General features: G+C 41.4%; 2 protein-coding genes across 3 annotated transcripts; both read left to right on the top strand.

The window, feature by feature from the left end:
• Positions 1-2,790: 2,790 nt before the first annotated feature.
• On the top strand, positions 2,791-13,618 carry LOC146673148 (Fc receptor-like protein 4). 2 transcript variants are annotated; one of them, XM_085402268.1, is made up of 9 exons: positions 2,791-2,854; positions 3,168-3,203; positions 6,142-6,259; positions 6,778-6,926; positions 8,184-8,426; positions 9,263-9,529; positions 11,336-11,587; positions 11,731-11,868; positions 13,512-13,618. In XM_085402268.1, the coding sequence occupies exons 1-9, from the start codon at positions 2,830-2,832 to the stop codon at positions 13,616-13,618; spliced, it is 1,335 nt and encodes a 444-aa protein (XP_085258394.1). In that variant the 5' UTR covers positions 2,791-2,829. The 2 variants fall into 2 exon arrangements, with proteins under 2 accessions (XP_085258394.1, XP_085258393.1); XM_085402267.1 differs by having other exon boundaries at positions 8,178-8,426.
• A 5,075-nt stretch (positions 13,619-18,693) lies between these two features.
• LOC146673147 (P2Y purinoceptor 14-like) lies at positions 18,694-20,010 on the top strand. The gene is made up of 3 exons (XM_085402632.1): positions 18,694-18,798; positions 18,898-19,157; positions 19,359-20,010. The coding sequence occupies exons 1-3, from the start codon at positions 18,694-18,696 to the stop codon at positions 20,008-20,010; spliced, it is 1,017 nt and encodes a 338-aa protein (XP_085258758.1).
• Positions 20,011-20,212: the final 202 nt, after the last annotated feature.

Below are 20,212 nucleotides of genomic sequence, written 5' to 3'. Positions count from 1 at the left end.
ACCATTGGAAATAAAACCCCTTATAAAGTTGAAGTGGTTCTGCTTCTTGAACAGAGGCACCAATATTAATTTTAATAGCATTAGCATACTTAATATTGTTTGAGTGAAGTGTGCTACAAAAAATAACCTAAAGTGATTTTCTAAGATTAAACATTAAACATTTTAATATGTATCAACTTAACTGTAAAGTAGCAAATAAGGTGAATATCATTACATAAAATGCTTCATACGGTCTTGTTAAGAGCTTCTGGGGATGCCCTTGATGGTTGAGCTGATATCTCAGTCAATGCATCAAGCACAGGTGGTAATGACCAGGTTGATTGACTTATCAACAAACTTAAAAAAAGAGAGGAATCAATAAGTTAAGATACCATATTCTTTACATACTGTGGTAAATACTTGTCACGGTTTTGCAGCAATGGTGCAAACCTGTGGCTATTTTCAGGAAGCAGATGCAGCAGAACAGCAGCAGAAGCAGAAAAGTATTACTGAACAGTAATGACACCAGTAGCATTTTGTCCAGACGGCCACAAGAAAGAAAGTCAGTCCAGACTTGTAGGCACAGAGAAAGTTTGGATTTATTTAACTGTTTAATGTAACTTCTGTCTGTCTGTGTTTTCTGTATTCATTTAACCTTTAGGTTTGATTTGCCGTAAACCAAGTGAGAAAGTATGTGGAATGGACATAACTGCCAAGACATCTTCACTGAGGTAGAGCATTTATTATGAAGGGAGAAATCCATCCATCCATCCAGCCAAGAGGTCTATTTCAGAATCAGAATCAGAATCAGCCCATGGCCTCCTCTTGGTAGGACATGCCCAGAATACCTCACCCAGCAGGTGCCTGGTAGGGATCCTAATCAGATTTCTGAACCACCTGAACCAACTAGGAGGATGATTGGCAGCTCTACACTGAGTCCTTCTGATATGAATGAACTCTTCACTCTGTTCCTAGCTCATTCAAATATCTGACGTCACAGGAAGCAACCCTCTGATCCACTGGGAAACACCCAGAGTGCAGGCAGCAAGCCTACAAGAATACCCACCACGTTCTGCTTTATAAATGACATTTTAACCAGGGAAAGTCAAAGGAGCTTGCAAAGAAAAGCGTCTGGACTTATTTAAGTTGCTTGAAGACGTTTCACCTCTCATCCGAGAAGCTTCTTCAGTTCTAAGGTCAAATGGTGGAGAGTCCCAGATATAAACCTAGTGGGAGTGACCCCCCACAGAGGGACAAAAGGACCCCCTGATGATCCTCTAATCACCTGAGCCAAGGTGTGAAATTGGGTGTGGGACCCAATCAGCCAGAGTTTCGGGTGAGTTCATTGTGAAACCTGGCCCCACCTTGTCATGCGAATTCCTGAGATCAGATGGCCCAGGATGTGAGTGGGCGTTAAGGCGTCTGGGAAGGGATCTCAAAACTGGATTATAGATGGCAGAGAGTTGGTGTCGTAAACCCCCGCCTCTGTTCAAAGATGGTCGCTCACAGTGGACATAGATGCTTCTTTCACTCCTCTTTCAAACCATCTGTCCTCTCTGTCCAAAATGTGAACATTGGCATCCTCGAAAGAGTGTCCTTTATCCTTAAGATGCAGATGGACAGCTGAGTCTTGTCCTGTGGAGGTGGCTCTTCTGTGTTGTGCCATGCGCTTGTGAAGTGGCTGTTTGGTCTCTCCAATGTAGAGGTCTGAGCATTCCTTGCTGCACAGTACAGCGTACACCACATTGTTAAGCTTGTGTTTTGGCGTTTTGTCTTTCGGGTGAACCAGTTTCTGTCTGAGTGTGTTGCTGGGTCTGAAATACACCGGGATGTCATGCTTGGAGAAAACTCTCCTGAGTTTTTCTGATACACCGGCTGCATAGGGGATGACAATGTTGTTGCGTCTGTCCTTCTTATCCTCCTTCGCTGGTGTCTGGTCTTCTTTTCTGTGCCTCTTTGCTGACTTTAAAAACGCCCATTTAGGATAGCCGCACGTTTTGAGTGCTTCCTTTACATGTGTGTGTTCCTTCTTTTTTCCTTCAGGTTGAGAGGGAACATGTTCTGCCCGGTGGTGTAGGGTCCTAATTACTCCAAGTTTGTGTTCCAGAGGGTGATGGGAGTCAAACAGGAGGTACTGGTCCGTGTGTGTGGGCTTCCGGTAAACTTCGATGTTGAGTTTGCCGTTCTCTTCAATGTGCACGGCGCAGTCCAGGAAAGGCAAACAGGGAAACTATGAGTATGACTCATGTCTCACTTCTTAAGTGGACATTACAGGAACAGCAGCTTTTGGCAGTTCAGTGTTGTCTTCATGACCCTTGATACTAAGCTGTTTAGAAGATGGGTGGATTCACAGAGCAGCTTCAAATAGACTTTGTGACTTGGAGTAATGAGCTCTCGCCCTATGTTCCAGGAAGGAGCAAACTTTTACCAGGTAGGTAAGAAAGATGTGCTGAAACCTATCAGCTACAACTGGCAGATAATTATATCCATATTATATTAATCTCCACTTTATTCCTTATATAAAAGCATTTGATGGCTTCTTATGTACAGCTGGCTGTTTCATGTCTCAGTTCCTGCTTGCATTTATCTTTTGTTTTTTTCAAAGTTTGGTGTCAGAACAAGAGGATCTGAATCCTGTTTCATTTCTCCCCCTGTTTACAAACACATTAACATAATGTGTTATACCAGATAAAGGTTTTCTTCTTAAATACCTTAAAAAAGTATTTTTTTATGTTCTTTTTGTCTTGAACTCACATCCTCCTCCCCCTCACCACCGTGTGGTTTCTTTAACAGGATGTTGTCGCCACTTTTGCTACAAAACGGTCAGTGAAACTGCAGCGTGCAGACGCCATGAAGGCAATTCTGCTTCTCCTCTGTAAGTACAGAACAAAAATTAACAACCAAAACTTCTTGCCACACAATACTGCAAAAGTACTATAGATTAAAATGCACAGAGGTGTGTTTGAGTTCTTTGTTGATGTATAACTCGTTATAACGTATAACGTTGTTTTTGCTGAACACAGTTCTGTGACAGACTGAATGGCTGTTTTATGAAAGTTTAAAGTTATCAGATGTCTTAAAGTTAAGAGTTGCAAATGAAACTTAGTGATTTCATGTTTGTGTCGTATGACTGAGAGTTTTTAAGAACACTTACACACTGTGTGGTTTGACTTTGACTTTCATATCAGTGTTGAGCACCTGCCGGACGTCAGCCGAGAGTCGTGGTAAGATTCAAGCCTGTTTATGTCTGTGTGTGTGTGTGTGTGTGTGTGTGTGTCTGTGTGTGTGTCTGTGTGTCTGCATGTGTGTGTCTGTGTGTGTGTGTGTGTGTGTGTGTGTGTGTGTCTGTGTGTGTGTCTGTGTGTCTGCATGTGTGTGTCCGTCTGTGTGTGTCTGTGTGTCTGTGTGTCTGCATGTGTGTGTCTGTCTGTCTGTGTGTGTCTGTGTGTCTGCATGTGTGTGTCTGTGTGTGTGTGTGTGTGTGTGTGTGTGTCTGTGTGTCTGTGTGTGTCTGTGTGTCTGCATTTGTGTGTCTGTCTGTGTGTGTCTGTGTGTCGGTATGTGTGTGTCTGTCTGTCTGTGTGTGTCTGTGTGTCTGCATGTGTGTGTCTGTGTGTCTGTGAGTCTCTGTGTGTGTCTGCATGTGTGTGTGTGCGTGTGTGTGTGTGTGTGTCTGCATGTGTGTGTGTGTCTGCATGTGTGTGTCTGTGTGTCTGCGTGTGTGTGTCTGTGTGTGTCTGTGAGTCTCTGTGTGTGTCTGCGTGTGTGTGTCTGCATGTGTGTGTCTGTGAGTCTCTGTGTGTGTCTGCGTGTGTGTGTCTGTGTGTCTGTATCTGTGTGTGTCTGTGTGTGTGTCTGTGTGTGTGTGTATCTGTGTGTGTCTGTGTGTGTGTGTGTCTGCATGTGTGTCTGCTGTGCGTATGTCTGCGTGTGTGTGTCTGCATGTGTGTCTGTGTGTCTCTGTGTGTGTCTGTATGTGTGTGTCTGTGTGTGTCTGTGTGTCTGCGTGCGTATGTCTGCGTGTGTCTGCATCTGTGTGTCTGTGTGTCTGCGTGCGTATGTCTGCGTGTGTGTGTCTGTGTGTGTGTGTCTGTGTGTGTGTCTTCATGCGTGTGTCTGTGTGTGTCTGTCTGTGCGTGTCTGTGTGTCTGCATGTGTGTGTCTGTGTGTGTCTGTCTGTGTGTGTCTGTGTGTCTGCATGTGTGTGTCTGTGTGTGTCTGTCTGTGTGTGTCTGTGTGTGTCTGTCTGTGTGTGTGTGTCTGCGTGTGTGTGTCTGTGTGTCTTCGTGTGTGTCTGTGTGTGTGTCTGTCTGTGTGTGTCTGTGTGTGTCTCTGTGTGTGTCTGTGTGTGTCTGTCTGTGTGTGTCTGTGTGTGTCTCTGTGTGTGTCTGTCTGTGTGTGTCTGTGTGTGTCTGTCTGTGTGTGTGTGTCTGTGTGTGTGTGTCTGTGTGTGTGTCTTCATGCGTGTGTCTGTGTGTGTCTGTCTGTGCGTGTCTGTGTGTCTGCATGTGTGTGTCTGTGTGTGTCTGTCTGTGTGTGTCTGTGTGTCTGCATGTGTGTGTCTGTGTGTGTCTGTCTGTGTGTGTCTGTGTGTCTGCATGTGTGTGTCTGTCTGTGTCTGTCTGTGTGTGTCTGTGTGTGTCTGTCTGTGTGTGTGTGTCTGCATGTGTGTGTCTGTGTGTGTCTGTCTGTGTGTGTGTGTCTGCGTGTGTGTGTCTGTGTGTCTTCGTGTGTGTCTGTGTGTGTGTCTGTATGTGTGTGTCTGTGTGTGTCTGCATGTGTGTGTCTTTGTGTGTCTGTCTGTGTGTCTGCATGTGTGTGTGTGTGTGTGTGTGTGTCTGTGTGTCTGTGTGTCTGCATGTGTGTTGACTGAATGCACTGAGATGTTATTATAAACATTTTCTTCTCTAATCTAAGGATCTTCAAACTGAACCTCACCAACTGTTTCCTGCCTGCAGAATCAGGCTTTTCTTCCTAATGACACCAACACAGCTCCTAAAGCAAAATGCTAAAGCCCAATGTTTTCATTGTATTTTCTGCTCCTTTATGATTCATATTTACACATTGGAAATAACAGTCAGTCAATCCAAAACAACCACCATCATCACCCAAGAAAACTAAAAAAGTCAGTTGCCTCACTGATGAAGGTCCCTTAGCTCCCCTAGCTGTTACAGTATCTTTTACCGAATCAAGCATTCGTATCGTAGCCTTAGCTCAACGCAGACGCATGTTTGCCCCTCGCTAACCAGAGATCTGTAAGACAACATGTCACACAGCAGATAAATGTCCGATCAGAACAAATAGCTGCCTTACTTTACTGTTTATTACTGCTGTGGGGCAACATAACACATGAGTTTTATTCATTACATTTCTTCTGTGTGTGTGTGAAGTGAAGCACACCATCATCAGATCTCTCACACTCACTATGTTAACGACAGCAATTGCAAAGCTCAGTTGTTACACTGTTTCACTAACTTGGTAACTCTCTGGGTTTTTGATTAATTCAGTGAGTGCATTTATTCACTTTGGCTAACATCTGGTCTCAAATAATAACCCCTCAGAAACAGCACTGAGCTGAAAAATCAGAATTTGAGCATTTGTATTCAGCAAATGTTCAGAAAGCCCAAAAGAACCACTTGCTTATTTTATTTAGGCCATTGCATGGGAAGGAAACAGGAAGTCAGTCGACTTAGGAGGCACGGCTCTCATTGGTGCAGGTTCAACAGAGAAAGGCGCGTTTTCTTTAGGCCAAAGTTTGCATGAGTTTACATGACACCAGAGTTTGTAGTGGAGGAAGCTTTCTCAGCACGGGGTCGACTGTCCAACTACTGTTCACACGTAGGATGGTAACAATGTAAAGTGCCTTAAAAACCACACATTTACTACACTCACCGACTGTTTGTGGATCTGAGTGGATTATGTAGAGATGTTGCTGATGATGTGTTTTTCTCTCCAGGTATGATGGTACATTTCTCACTGATTTTTATCAGATCCCAGCTTGTTTCGTTCATTATTTTGGCCTTTGTTCACCCCAGAGTCAAAGGTTTCAGTTTGGTATTGATAAAATCACCTTAACTTGTAAATTTGTTTCTGGGTATAACTTTGGGGACCACGGCAGGGTCACCTTCCTTTTAAACACTTATGCTGTGCTATCTCTCTCAGCCTCTTTGAAGGTCACTCCCAACTGGTCCCAGTTTTTCGAGTACGAGCACATCAGTCTGAGCTGTGAGCGGATCGCCTCCGGTGAATGGACAGTGTGGAGATCCCCAGCGAAAAAAGGGTCAGTTTACTGCTTAAATAACTAAAATCACAAAACTGGCATGTTAAAGGAAGAGCACTCTTTATGTTTCCCTCAGCTAATTCATCCTTTCACTTGCTGTTGTGCAGGAAGAAAATCATTTCTACCGAGATGTTTTCAGTGTCTAAACCTGATAGAATCATTTTCAGTGAATTAACCTAACCGGAGACTGAAAGCAAATAAAAGGAGATGTTAAAGAAAAGCAATCAGCAAAACAAAGAGCAAATTCCAGCGGTCTCATAACAAACTGCTGACAAACTGATATTTGACTGGTGATTCAGAGCACCAAAGTACTTTATGAGTGACAGTGAGAGTCAGCAGGCATCTGGCAAAATGCCTGGTTTGAGAATTTCTTGCATAATTTACAACCTTGGACTGTAAAATGATTCCAGTATAGTACTGAATTAGATAATTAGTTTATTCATTAGTCGTCTAAAAATGAAGTTGAGAATCAGGTTATTCCACATGTGTAAAGGACTAACACAAACGATGTTTCTCAGGTTGAAAGTGTCTGACTGCACATCAGGCTGGGGTATTCAAACTTCCTCTACCTGTGAAATTAAGAGAGTCACACATTCAGACTCTGGGGTTTACTGGTGCCAGTCCACACACGGTCACAGCAGCAACGCCATCAGCATCACTGTCAATGGTAAGATTCATTAAACTGCATTTCAGCATGCCTGAAGGAGGCTACATAACTCCTGCTTCCTGTTTCTATGAAATTTAATGTGACTCATTCATGTGTGAATCAGCTCTTCTCTCTCCAATAGACTTTTGCAACTATAGACGTGTATAGTGTTTTACAGGGAACTAGTTGTGATAAAGGGAAGCACATCAATATAAACCAAAAAGGTTTAGTTCAGTTAAGTGGACTCATTTTTATACACAACTTGCTTCATTCATTCGGGGTGATTGTGGCTCAAGAGTTAGGTGTTCCTCTTGTAATCGGAAGGTTGCCGGTTTGAGCCCCGGCTCGGACAGTCTCGGTCGTTGTGTCCTTGGGCAAGACACTTCACCTGCCGCCTACTGGTGTTGGCCAGAGGGGCCGATGGCGTCATATGGCAGCCTCGCCTCTGTCAGTCTGCCCCAGGGCAGCTGTGGCTGCAACTGTAGCTGCCTCCACCAGTGTTTGAATGTGAGAGTGAATGAATAGTGGAATTGTAAAGTGCTTTGAGGGGTCCCGAAAAGCGTTATATAAATGCAATCCATTATTATTATTATTCTCCCATTAACACAAGCACTATTGACTAACTTGATATTTGGCATTGAGACTGGTGCAGTCAGGGATTGAACCACCAGCCTTTTGGTTGGTGGTCTGGCTCAGGGCTGCAGCTCCAAACAAGCCACACTTTTGCAGTCTAACATTTAACATTCAAGTCAAAGTCTGTGAGCTGTAGCTCTTTGATGTGTTTCTGATCAGCAGCGACCTGCTCTACTTTCTGTGCCACAGCCAAGCAGAGCTAATGTTGCATGTTATGTCAGTAAGCTCTCTGTATGTGGAAAAAATGATCTATAATGCTGCGCATTTCTTGCTGTATGGGGCTGTTCATGATCAGTGTTAGAAATGGATGCCTGATTAACCTCTATGAGGCTGGTAGCTAACCTGTGCAGTGTTAGGTTCCCTAAACTGGGACGCTCAAATAAAATCATTTTTAAAAGCAGCTAAATTACTTTTTAGCAATACCAAAAATGATCCCACTGGGCCTGTTGAATATCAGTTGTGTATGTGGACGCAACACCTCCAGTCCTTCTCTGTAAACCACAGTGACCTAATTTCTTACCGGCAGAGATTCAGAGATAGCTGATTTTGTTAGCATAATTGTTCTAGGGCAGTCACCTCTTCCCTGTAGGCTGTCTCCTCACCTGAAATCACACAACAACATATTTCATTTTTCTGGAGGTTTAGAGAACCCAGTGATCCTGCTGAGTCCTGCTGCCCCTGTGGTGGAGGGAGAGAACATCACTCTGCTCTGTAGAACAAAGAATCCATCCAAGCTCCCTGCTAATTTCTTTAAAGATGATCACCCCATCAAAAGTGAAACTGCAAACCACACGACCATCTACCAAGCATCTAAAGCTGATCAAGGTTCCTACAAATGTCACATAAGTGGTCATGGGGAATCACCATCCAGCTGGCTGCTGATACAAGGTAAGGAACAAAGTCATTTCACTAAATAACAGCTGTCTGCTTAAGCTGCTGCCTGTGACATGACCCAGATAAGTGAATGAATGGATGCAGACAGCTGTATAAAGACATAGTGAGGGTAAAGATGACTGAAGAAGAAACATTCAGTGCATCCTGGGACTCCCCCAGCAGCCTACACCTAAATGCAGCTTAACTAAGGGAGGATTCAGGGTAAGAGTGGACATGCAGCCAAAGTCCACAAAAGTCATAAAGCCAAAGTAACTTGTGTTTTGCCCACATACACCGATGGTGATCTCACAATCTAAACTGGCATTCATCAGGATTCATTCAGTTCAAGTATGAACAGGACGGCTGTGAGTATGCTGAAGGAACATCCTAAAAATCTCTTCTTTACTCTTGGATTTGGTTACCTGACATCATGTATTTATTAGGATTTGTGTTAATTAGAAAATCTTATTGTAAAACTAATTGTGTTACCAGTCTCAGTGAGATTCGTAGCGCTGCAATACATCATCCAACACGTTGCTTTATATGTAATAATGTGTGCCCAGTCGAACTGGGGTTTGTAAAGGTTTAAATATATATGATTTTAAAATGCATATTATATTAATATTAGTTGTAATGCCTTGCATGAATGGAATTCTGATTGGGGCTCAGCAACATAATAAATACATTAATTGAATTTTGTTGCATTTTTTTAGTGTAAAAAAGTTTTGACACGTGTATCATAGAAACAAAGTGAATAAGCAAAACAGAAGACGTCTCATAACAACAGGAAATGTGAAAACATTGAATACAGCGCACATATTTTAACACACTGAGTCTTGTTCTGTCCCCAGATCATTCTGACCTTCCCACTCTCACACCGTCTCCCAACTCCGCTCAGATGTTTGAGTATAAGGACTTGAATCTGAGCTGCGGCATTCAAGGATGGACAGTCAAGAGATTCAGCACCTTTGACAAACAAGTGTCCCGATGTGAAGTCTGGGGAAAAGCTACTTCCTATGGTTGCATCCTCCACAAAATCAAGGGGCTCGACAGTGCTGTTTACTGGTGCGAATCTCCTACACACCAGCGGAGCAACTCAGTCAACATCACAGTTTATGGTAGGAGAGGGTTAAAAATCTAATTTGAAACAGAAGCCCTCAAAATGTATACGAATGAGAGAAAACTAAACACGTAATAGTCATGCTTGTAAAACACGTGTCAATGTTGTTATAACAAAAATGGTTAAATGAACACTTTTTGTTTTACACACAAACAGTGGAGCTGTACAGCTTCACAGCTGAGCTCAGTGGATGGATGCTTTACTATGAACAAACATAGTCGAGCTAAACAGAAAAAAACATGCATTTCTATTGCTTGTAGAAAATAATAGTTTCCAACTTCATGAGAATAGGTTGGCCAACTCTTCTTTACAGCATTGTTTCAGTTTATTAATGTGCACAGCTCTCTATCTTAAGATCCCACAGGGTTGCAGTCGGGTTCACTCCTGGACTTTGCATAAATCACTGATACATTTGATCACAGAAGATGTCGTTCTTAAAATCCTGTAACTAAGTTTAAGGATGTAAATTCTCCACTGTTATCTTCTCCAATGACATACGCCAACACAATGTAAAACAGCTACCTAGACTCCCACAAGACTGATTATCTTGTTAGTGTTGCATTAAACAGCTTTCATTGAAAAAGCAGGCCTCAAATCAGAAGTGCATGAGTCCCTGGTATAACTCACAAAAGTGTGCCTTAAAGCAGATAAACTGCAAGCTGTAGAGAGAAAGGCAGCTCACTATTCTAGATCTTCATTTAGACTGGAAGAAGAGTTTGCTGCTCTATAATAAAAAGACGTCTTAGTATTTGTCACTGAATCAAGACAACAAAAACAACCCCAGGTTTCCTCAGGTGACCACAATATTTTAATACACAGAGAAGAACATGCAATAGAAATTAAAGGTACTGCACTGCAGTGCTCTGAATCATTCCATATCTATCTAATAAACTCTGTTTTCATGTAGATTGATATCTCTCTTCACACACAAAGGTTTATTATGAAGTTCCACAGGGTTTAGTGGTGGAATCAATTATGTTTTTCCCAAATATATTTTTCCTATCATCACTTTGGTGCAGATAATACCCAGCTTTATCTATCCATGATGACACACACTGATTAGCTAAACTGCAGGAATTTCTTAAGGACCTGGATGAGCTGTAATTCCTTGCTTCTTAATTCAGATGAAACTAAGATTATTGTAATTTGCACTAAAAATGTTAGAAACATTGTATTTAACCAAAATGCTTACTCTGAGTGGGATTACCTTTGCCTCCAGTAACACTGCGAGGAGTCATTTTTGACCAGGATATGTCCTTCCATGTACATATTAAACAAATAGGGAAGGTGCTGCATATCTGCAAGAAACGTTCATGCAAAAACTAGTTCAGTCATTTATTACTCAGAATCTGCACTGCTGTAATTTATTATGATCAGGATGTTCAGATGACCCACAATGACAGTGACTACTGTTGTAAATTGCTGAAATAAAAATGAAACCGAATTGAACTGCATCTTGTAGAAGTACTCACACTTGCTGATGATCAAATAATCAAGTGCATTTAGTAGCACCTGCCCAGAATACTTCCTCACCCACTGTTTCTCTATTCTGGCTTAATTTTTTATATGTCATGTCATGTAGTTCCTCTGAGGTTTTACTTACTTAATTTTAAGAACTTTAAGGAATCAGAATATTTTATGTCCTGATACTTGAAACCTTAGCAACTAAGGAAGGTTTACTTTCTTTATTTACTCTGATTTTATCTGCCTCTCATCAGACAGTGCTTGATAAATAAAGCTGAATAGCATGTTCTGCTACATGGCATGTACTCGTGTATTCAAACAATTTGTTTTTATCTCTCAGAACGAGAATATACTCCAGTAATCCTGCAGAGTCCCGTCTGCCCCGTGATGAAGGGAGATAACGTTACTCTGCTCTGTGAATCAAAGAACAGTCAATCCGACATCCCAGCAACTTTCTATAAAAATGAATCTATTATTGGGACTGCGCCTAGAAGTCACATGATCATCTATAACATCACAAAGTCTCATGAGGGCATCTACAAGTGTAACATGAGTGTGGGAGTGTCTCCATTCAGCTGGCTGTTCATCATAGGTAAGGACTGAAAATCCAAGGAATGACATGACTGGTGACTTTGGTCTTTTTTCTTTGATGTGTATTAGACACTGTTCATCTGTGGTTTAGAGAGAAGATAAAAAGAGCTTTTTTCCAGCAAGATCTTTGTTGTTTGTTTCTAGATCCTGAAGATCCTGATGCCCCCACCTCAGATCCTCACAAAAACCTGTCTTCTCTGGGAATACTGCGCTACATCTTGGTGTACTTCCCATATGTAATTTCCACATTCCTCATGGCTTCTATATATCGCATGTCTGCAGGTAACACTGATCATTATGTTCAAAAATCACCCATTCATCTCGTAGTGTTGGATCTATAATCTTTACCAGAATAGAAAAACACTGGTTACTGAACATGAATATTTTGTCATAAACCAGAGTTACTATGTAAAAATCAGAGAATAACCAAAGTTATTGTCGTTTTGATGGAGGTTTGATGTGCCTGAGCCACATTTAATTACAGTTCACACAAAAGTCGATAAGAAAAGCAGGAAATTGGCAGACGAACTGGCCAACATCTACAGAGACATGTTTTCAGGGCTCTTAATCTACCAGTTTCCCAGAAAACTGGGATGATGTGTAGAACAGCATCAAAAACAGAAATTCATTATTCATAATTCATTATAAGTGCACCTGTATTTATTTTGTTTTTCACATCAAAAAAATTTGTATTTGAACAAGGATAGCAAAAGACTAAGACATCTCATTGTGGTTCAATTTTCACTACTAATCGGGTTATTTAGGGACATGATCGATATATTAGATGATCTCATAGAGGCTTTGTGTTTCAGAAGCAACCCTTGGTAACCTCCAGTCTCTGTGTGTTTATTCTCAAACCAGTTGCTGAGTGGTTGTGAGATCAGTCACATAAAGGGTGCTGCATCAAAAACCTTCTTGCTTTGGACACTTGTAGATTGCAGTGGTTGCCCAGATGCATGGAAGATGCAGACTTTGCCTTAAAAGTAAAAGTTACACATCATCTGGTTTCTGTGACACTTTTACCACAGCTTGGGAAGTATTTGGCATTTATTTGCAGAAAAGTTAGTGTCTTCCTTTCAAATTATAGGCAACGTTTGCAATGTGCTAGTGACCAAATTAAATACAAGGAGGTCCTCAATGTATAGCTTTTTACAACCAGCTTCATGTTATGGACTGCCAGCAACTTTATCAAATCAGACAAATCACTTTTATTGTCACATCACATGTGCAGGTACATTGGTACAGTACATGTGAGTGAAATTCTTGTGTGCGAGCTTCACAAGCAACAGAGTTGTGCAAATACAATAACGTAAACAAGAAAAATACAAGAATGTCTAAATCTGAAACTAATAAATATATGTACAATATATAATAGTATATGCATTTCTGGATGTGTATACTAAATATTTTTCTACGTTTAGCAACCACTCATTGGGTCACAGAATACACATTATTCCAGAGGGGGTCAGTGACTGGATTAATGGGACCAATGGGCTAATGACTCAAAATCAATATACATAAGGGAATAAATGAAAGCTTAAATTTAAAAGCCATGATCTTCAGGCCCTCAGGCAGCACTGCAGTAACGTCTTGATATTCACATGTCCCGGCTTAGGTTTGGAAGTTGTTTTAGCCACATGTTAGTTTTAGTCACTACAATCTGCAATTCAAATAAAGTCTAATACAGTTTGGCGGTCCAGTTTTGCTGTCTTAACAGTTTCCATCCCACTTTCTGTTGGCCCCAAATTATTTAAGATGGCGACAAATAGAAGCTCAAATCTATCGTCAGACAAGAATAAGTTAACATCTACAGTCGATGTCAAATTAAGTTCAAATTAAGAATGTATTATTCAAAAGAAAAATGACTTCTTTATATTTACAGTTTGTTTCATCACTGTTGTCATTTCTTACTTTGCGCCTAACAGGCAGGAGCTCACATGTTTCCATAACGATGCCTCCACCCACCGAGGAAGACGAGGACCAGTCGTATGATGATGTCATGGCTGACGTCACCACTGAGCATAATTTCTAACTTAAACTCTTTGTCATGTTTTGCAGTCCTGGTTTTACATGAATTTTGTTGCATGTTGTTTTTAATTTTTGTATCAATAAAGTTTTACTGTTTTTTTTTTGTAAATTCATTGCTGTGTGTTTTCTTTAGTTTACATCTTCGACCTCTTAACATGAAAAATGAAGCGGTGCTTTCCTGGCAACAAACGTTATCAGGGTTAGAGGTGAGATTTTATTTATAGGATCTATTTTTAGGGCAAAGGGAGAATTTAACTGTTAGTTTCAAACTTTACTGGGTTGAAGAAGTATATTCAAAATGAATAGAACCGTGATGTTAAGCTGCCACCTGCTGATGGCTTCTTGTCACTGCATCTCTGAGAGGTGACTGTGGAGCTACAGCAGCAAACTGACTCTGAGATATTAAAGATGGAGCTTTATTAAAACACCACCAGACTTTATGCCTGACTTCAAACATACATGTGGCTTAAAACTGATGATGCATATACATGTATATTTTAGTTAGTTGGTATTTAGTTGTGTGAAGGGAACCTGCAAAGTGCGGTGTATATGACAATAAACTTCTTGAATCTTGAATATTTTTTTTAATGTAATGCTTACACCCCACGAAACAGGCCGTCTGTTTTTTCAGTCTGATGACTGACAGCCTGCACAGAAGGAACCCTGATCCTCTCACCAGAGAGAGGCCAAACTGAGTGCAATCATGGTTGGCTGAAACAAATCACAGAATGCATGAAAGCTATTGGAAAATAGCTCAATTTAACTGAGCAAGTGAAAGAAAGTTTAAAGTAACATAAAAAGAAAATCAAATATTTTCCACAACATTTCTTTTGCTGGCCACCTTTTCAGTCCCCAGAGAAACTGCGATATCGGCCAGTCTCCGGTGCAGCCGCTCCACTGCTGGCTGCTCATTTGACCTCCAGAGATGCTCATGTGTCCTTCTCCATGTCCAGGCTGATGCTCTAAAGTGTCTTCAGGCCTCGCTCAGCCTCGTGGTAGACCCCCTGAAGTGGTTAGCCCCTGCACAGGGCCTTCCTTTCTCCTGTCGTTGTCTCCTATGCTGTGCAAACCTCTCACACCTTAGTTTATTCTTGCTTTTGTATCTTGCTTATCTTTGGACTTCAGCACTAAATGGTCCCTTGAGTTTTCATCTGCCTCCTTTTTCTACATTTGGGTTAACAACTTTCTAGATTTAGTATTTCTAGTAATTCATAGCATCTGTAGTTATGCAGTGAAATGGGTAACACAGCAAAAGAGTTTGTAAATGTAAATGAGCAAAAACACGCAGCCATTAGCTGTGTTTTCACTTCTATTATGAAAATAAAAAATGGTGCCAAAAGGTAAAAAACTAAAATCTTGAAAATAAGTTCTTCTTGCTATGAGAAAATATTGAAATTAAAACAGGTTTTGACACTCGCTTGAATTCAGATTTCACACATTTAACACTTCTTACTTTGTTGTAAGACTTGGGCCACAGACTGGTTGAGTTTATTCATGCCTACAGATCAGTAATTGTGCTAATAGCTGGCAGCTAGCATGGAGTTGATGGGGAGGAGAAACTTGTTGTGGGCAGCACACATGGGAGAATTTCAACCCCAGGTTTGACCACGAGAACAGTAGAAGCATTCAGCCATCCAAAAAACATCTATCCAGCAAGAGACGCAGCTGCAAGATGCACATGTAACCTAGATTTGCTTCTGAGTAAAATATCATGAGCAGAAATGATGCTTGCCAGTGAAACTACAGCAGGAGGAATCTGCCAGTTCTGCAGTAGTTAGAGCTACAGTAACAAAATATGCACAAATGCTGTCTATTTAAGATCATGTTTGTGTTGAGTTCAGCCTCATGTTGATCTCTGATATCATATTCATTTTCCTGAATGCTTGGGATCGATTAAAGCTCTTTCTCTCACTGATATCATTTGACTCAAAAGGCCTCACCTCCTGCAGGAGGTGCTGTAGTAGAAGAAGAAAACCAACCTACAGCTGGATGGTGAAGCTGGTGTTGATTGTTTTGATGAGCAAGTCGACATTAGAAAGAGATCTGAGATAACGTCAACGGGCACTAAAAAGTGCCTTCAAAACAAAATTCCCCCTCAGTGTACGGAAATAATGTGCAGTACAGATAAGCAAATGACGCATGTTGTGGTTGCTTAAGAGCAAAGTCAGACTTTGAGGGGAAAAAAACTCAAATCAAACTGAATTATAAAGGTGGAAAGCCTGTGAAGTCTTATCAGAAAGTGACAGTGTGATATGACCATCTGAGAAAAAAGTCCTGACATTTGAAGAATACAATATGCAGGCAACCTGTGCATCATAAATGATGAGAAAGCATATCTGTTCCTGCGTTGGAAATTTGTAGCCCAGTTTAGCATAAAATACAAAGAGGAAATAAGTATGAGGGTAGTAGTGCGGTCTTTGTGAGTTTCCTGATTTGCAACAATATCATTAAACTCAGAGGACTCAGCGAATCAAGCAGCTTTTCCACAGGTGAGTCTTGTTTACGCTCAAAACTTTTGTGCTTAAGTTCTAATTTCATGCTTAAGTTGAACGATGATTTGTAGCAGCACCACAGTTGGCTCCTGCCAGTGTTCAGGGTGCAGATCTATTGATGTCATTACAAATTGGTTATTGTTGTTGTTATAGACAAAGACTTAGAGTGTACTGGTGCCAAATGCACTGATAATCAGCCTCACACTCTTTTATGGCTTCGTTATGAACAATCTGTTCACTACCATTCAAATGTTTGGACACCTTCTCATTTAATGTTTTTTCATCTTTCGTCCTGGAAATTGTTTTTAATGGAGTTATGTAGTAAACAAAAAAGTGCGAATCAACTCAAAACACGTTTTATATTTTAGATTCTTGAAAGCAGACACCCTTTGCTTTGTTGACAGTGCGCGTTTCAATTATCGCTTTTAGCTTGAATATCAAAATATAAATGTATTTTGCCAGAAACACCAGAATCTCAGGTTAAAGCTTTCATTTGAACAACCATCAAACAGCTAAAACAGCAAATGACAGCAGGTAAACAGATTCCAAATGAAGACGTAAACACAAAGCTCACCGACGGCACGCATACAGACCTGCTGCTGGGGCTGAAAGCCAACATCTTACAGGTTCTGATTCTGCACATTTTGTCACTCTCCAACCAAAATTCATTGAAACAGCAGAAGAAGGAGATCAAAACTACGCATCACATTTTATAGACATTTACATTCACAGCATAAACAGTTCCCTCTTACTTTCCCTCTTACCATAAAAATCACACTTGCTGCACAGCTCTCTCTCTCTCTCAGTGTTCGCTCAGTTCACGACCAGTATCTATATCTAAGAAATGTAAACTTTTTAAAACCCTTAGCTGTGTCTCTAATCAAACCTCTGTAACTTTTCTCTGCTTCAGTTCAGCAGCATCACTTACTGTTCATATGCTGATTAATGCTTCCCTCAGTTTTTGTTCTACTCCAGAATATTTTTAAGGTATTTGCTATAAAAAACCAGGCCAGGAAAATTTCCTTCATGTTTTTCTGTGTTTTAGCCTCACTTACACTGACAAAAAGGCATCTGCTGTGATGTTTACACCTGTGATGAAGTCTCACGAGTGTTAGTACTGATAAATGATCAGAATTATAATATTTCTTACTGTTTGAGGCAAAATTTCCCTAATTTAAATTGAAACAAATTAAAAACAAATCGATTACAGAAATCAGTGACGATACCCAGCCCTCCTGCAAACCCTTGACCTTCTCTCAGTGAGATTCATGTTGTAGACACCTGCCGTGGTCTTCACTTCACATTCCTTGTCAGGCTTGTCAAACTTGTCAGTTTGCATGTTCTCCCCGTGTTTGCCTGGGTTCTCTCCAGGTACTCCGGCTTCCTCCCACAGTCCAAAGACATGCAGTTAGTGGGGATAGGTTAATTGATTAATCCAAATTGCCCATAGGTGTGAATGTGAGTGTAAATGGTTGTCTGTCTCTGTGTGTTGGCCCTGTGACAGACTGGCGACCTGTCCAGGGTGTACCCGCCTCTCATCCTATGACAGCTGGGATAGGCTCCAGCGCCCCCCGCGACCCTGAAAAGGATAAGCGGAAGTGAATGAATGGATGTTCAGACTTATACCACAGGTTGTTGTTAATTTCAGATGTGTTCATTCATAGTTTTGATGCTTTCAGTGAAAATCTTCAATGTAAATAGTCATGAAAATAAATAAAAACCATTAAATAAGAAAGGATCTGTCTACCAGAGGACCCAAGCTTGAAGGATAGACCACCCGCAGGGGCAAGAGGGGATTTATTATTATTATATACTCAGCCTTGGAAAGAGCAAAGATGACTGACAACCTTGGCCAACCACTTGAAGAAGTATACTAGAGATATTAAAGGCAGAAGAATAAACCAGCACTACTCCACGGAGCCATCTGAGGTGTACTCTGAGTGGCAGGGGAACAAAATGAGAACAGTGCCACTAAAGCTGGAGACAGAGCAATAGTGGAAGAGCATAAGGGAGAAGGACGCAACCATGACGGCAATGCTCAGAAAGGGTCATCAGTATGAGCTGAAAGTTGGACATCAACAGGCCCATGATTCACGTCCACTGGCTGAAGAAACTGACTCCACTCCATTAGTGACTAGCAGCACACACACACACACACACACACACAATCAACCCAGTTGATAGTCAATGAGTCACTTCCAGAAGGGAGCAGTCCCATTTAACTACTGAAGAACAACCTGCCTCTGTAACACATGGATTCTCCTGATCTCCAGACTTCACCAACGTTGTTTTGCTGAAGCTGGTTCTCCATCTTCTGCCTGTAGCTGTCCTTCCCATTCCTTATCAGTCCCCTCAACTCTCTCTGCACCCTTTTCAACTCCTCTTTGTCTTTGGATTTGAAGGCCCTCCTCTTCTGCTTGAGGACAGCTTTAATTTCTGGGGTAATCCAAGGTTAAAGAAATGGATTAAAACACAATACTAATAATAAAGTGTTAGAATAATAGGTCGGTTAAGACTGAGCAGTGGATTTCTATGACTGCTCCTTCTTGAACTCAATAAATTGGATTTATTTTTCAGCTCCAGAAACATGGCTGACACAATAAATGTGACTTCATCTTCCAAAAAGACCTGCGATGCTGTTAACACTTCAGCCTATCCTTTCTTTATGCTGGTCTACAGTCTAGTGTTCCTGGTAAGTTTCAAATCATCAGATCACTGTTAAAAATGTGTTAAAGGTTCTCAGTGTATGTACTGAAGTCCTGTCCTCTCCATCCTTTCTGTGTTTCTTTAGGTGGGGTTAATCCTCAATGGCTTCATCATGAAGTTTCACTTTTGTGGAGCACAGCAGCGGGCATCGAGCAGCTTGAAGATCTACCTGAAAAACCTGACAGCTGCTGACTTCCTGCTCTGCCTCTTTCTGCCACTCCGCATCACCCACTATGCCAGCAGCTCTGTCATCATTCGGCAGCTCTACTGTAGTTTTGGAGCTTGTGCCATTTTCATCAACATGTACGCCAGCATCATATTCATGGGCTACATCGCTGCCAACAGGTAAACTTCATGATGAAGATTAGAGGAACCTTTTACCTTTTACTCAAACTGCATTTCATGGTAATGCTGTTTACGCCTGACAGCTTGACTAAAGTGCTGACAAGAATTTTTACTTTATTAATGATTTCTGCTGATTTCAAACTAATAATTAATAAATAGTGACTGATTCATCTACTCAACCCCCGTTTCTTTTCTCTTCAGGTATCTAAAGATCGTCCGACCTTCAGGAACTCACATCCTGCAGACAGCAAAAACTGCCCACATCATTTCCATCATTACCTGGGTTTTCCTCCTGGTTCCGACTGTGACATACACCATCCTGTTTTTCATCACCCAGACCCCTGTGACCTCTAACCCCAGCTGCTGTGATCCCTTCTTTAGTGAATCAATCAAGTTGTTCTTCACAATCATCCACACTTTGTCTCCCATCATCTTCCTCGTGGTCTTCATATCCCTGGTTTTCTTCTATTACAGCACCTCCCGCAGGGTGTTGCGGGCACAGCAGAGGCAGCTGGCCTCCTCTGGCTCCGAGAAGCTTGTCAAGCCTCGCAGGAACATGTTGGTGCTGGTCAGCATCTTCTGTGTTTGCTTTGTCCCCTATCACCTGGCTCGTCTTCCCTATAGTCTTCTGTGGAGCAATGACTCTGTAGGCTCAGTCTTGAACTATGTAATGGAGGTGACCACCATGGTGGCAGTTTTCAATGTCTGCCTGGACCCTGTTGTTTACTTTTTCCTCTGTAAGTCTTTCCGGGCAAAGGTTAGAAAGGTGTCCAGGACAACCAACAACCAACAAGCAACTGAGGAGAGTGAGAGTACCAAAGAGCCACTGGACAGTGTTCCAGCAATGAAGTAACCCAGTGAGTTGTAAGGAAAAGCTCAACATTTTATAAAATAGAGAGATTTGCATTTGGTTTGAGAGTCAGATTACACCAGTGAAACCAGTGTCATGGATCCCTAATCCTTGTCAGTTATATGACTCTCTGCTAAGCACATGAATCAATACAGTGCTTAACACAAACATAAAGACAGAATCAGTGTTTGTGTTGCTTTCAGCT

Source organism: Rhamphochromis longiceps, linkage group LG3, assembly GCF_057381845.1.
Source record: "Rhamphochromis longiceps isolate RC_006_pf linkage group LG3, R_longiceps_female_GT1.1, whole genome shotgun sequence".
NCBI classification, from domain to species: Eukaryota; Metazoa; Chordata; class Actinopteri; order Cichliformes; family Cichlidae; genus Rhamphochromis; species Rhamphochromis longiceps.
Note: the sequence above shows the minus strand (reverse complement) of the source record. Positions and strands in the feature narration are given on the sequence as shown.

Excerpts from the sequence above, each read along its gene's own strand:
- LOC146673147 (XM_085402632.1), top strand. The coding sequence starts at position 18,694 with ATGGCTGACACAATAAATGTGACTTCATCTTCCAAAAAGACCTGCGAT. Across the intron at positions 18,799-18,897 it reads TCTACAGTCTAGTGTTCCTG|GTGGGGTTAATCCTCAATGG; the intron begins GTAAGTTTCAAA and ends GTGTTTCTTTAG. Across the intron at positions 19,158-19,358 it reads GGCTACATCGCTGCCAACAG|GTATCTAAAGATCGTCCGAC; the intron begins GTAAACTTCATG and ends TTTTCTCTTCAG.
- LOC146673148 (XM_085402267.1), top strand. The coding sequence starts at position 2,830 with ATGAAGGCAATTCTGCTTCTCCTCT. Across the intron at positions 6,260-6,777 it reads AGATCCCCAGCGAAAAAAGG|GTTGAAAGTGTCTGACTGCA; the intron begins GTCAGTTTACTG and ends GATGTTTCTCAG. Across the intron at positions 9,530-11,335 it reads AGTCAACATCACAGTTTATG|AACGAGAATATACTCCAGTA; the intron begins GTAGGAGAGGGT and ends TTTATCTCTCAG.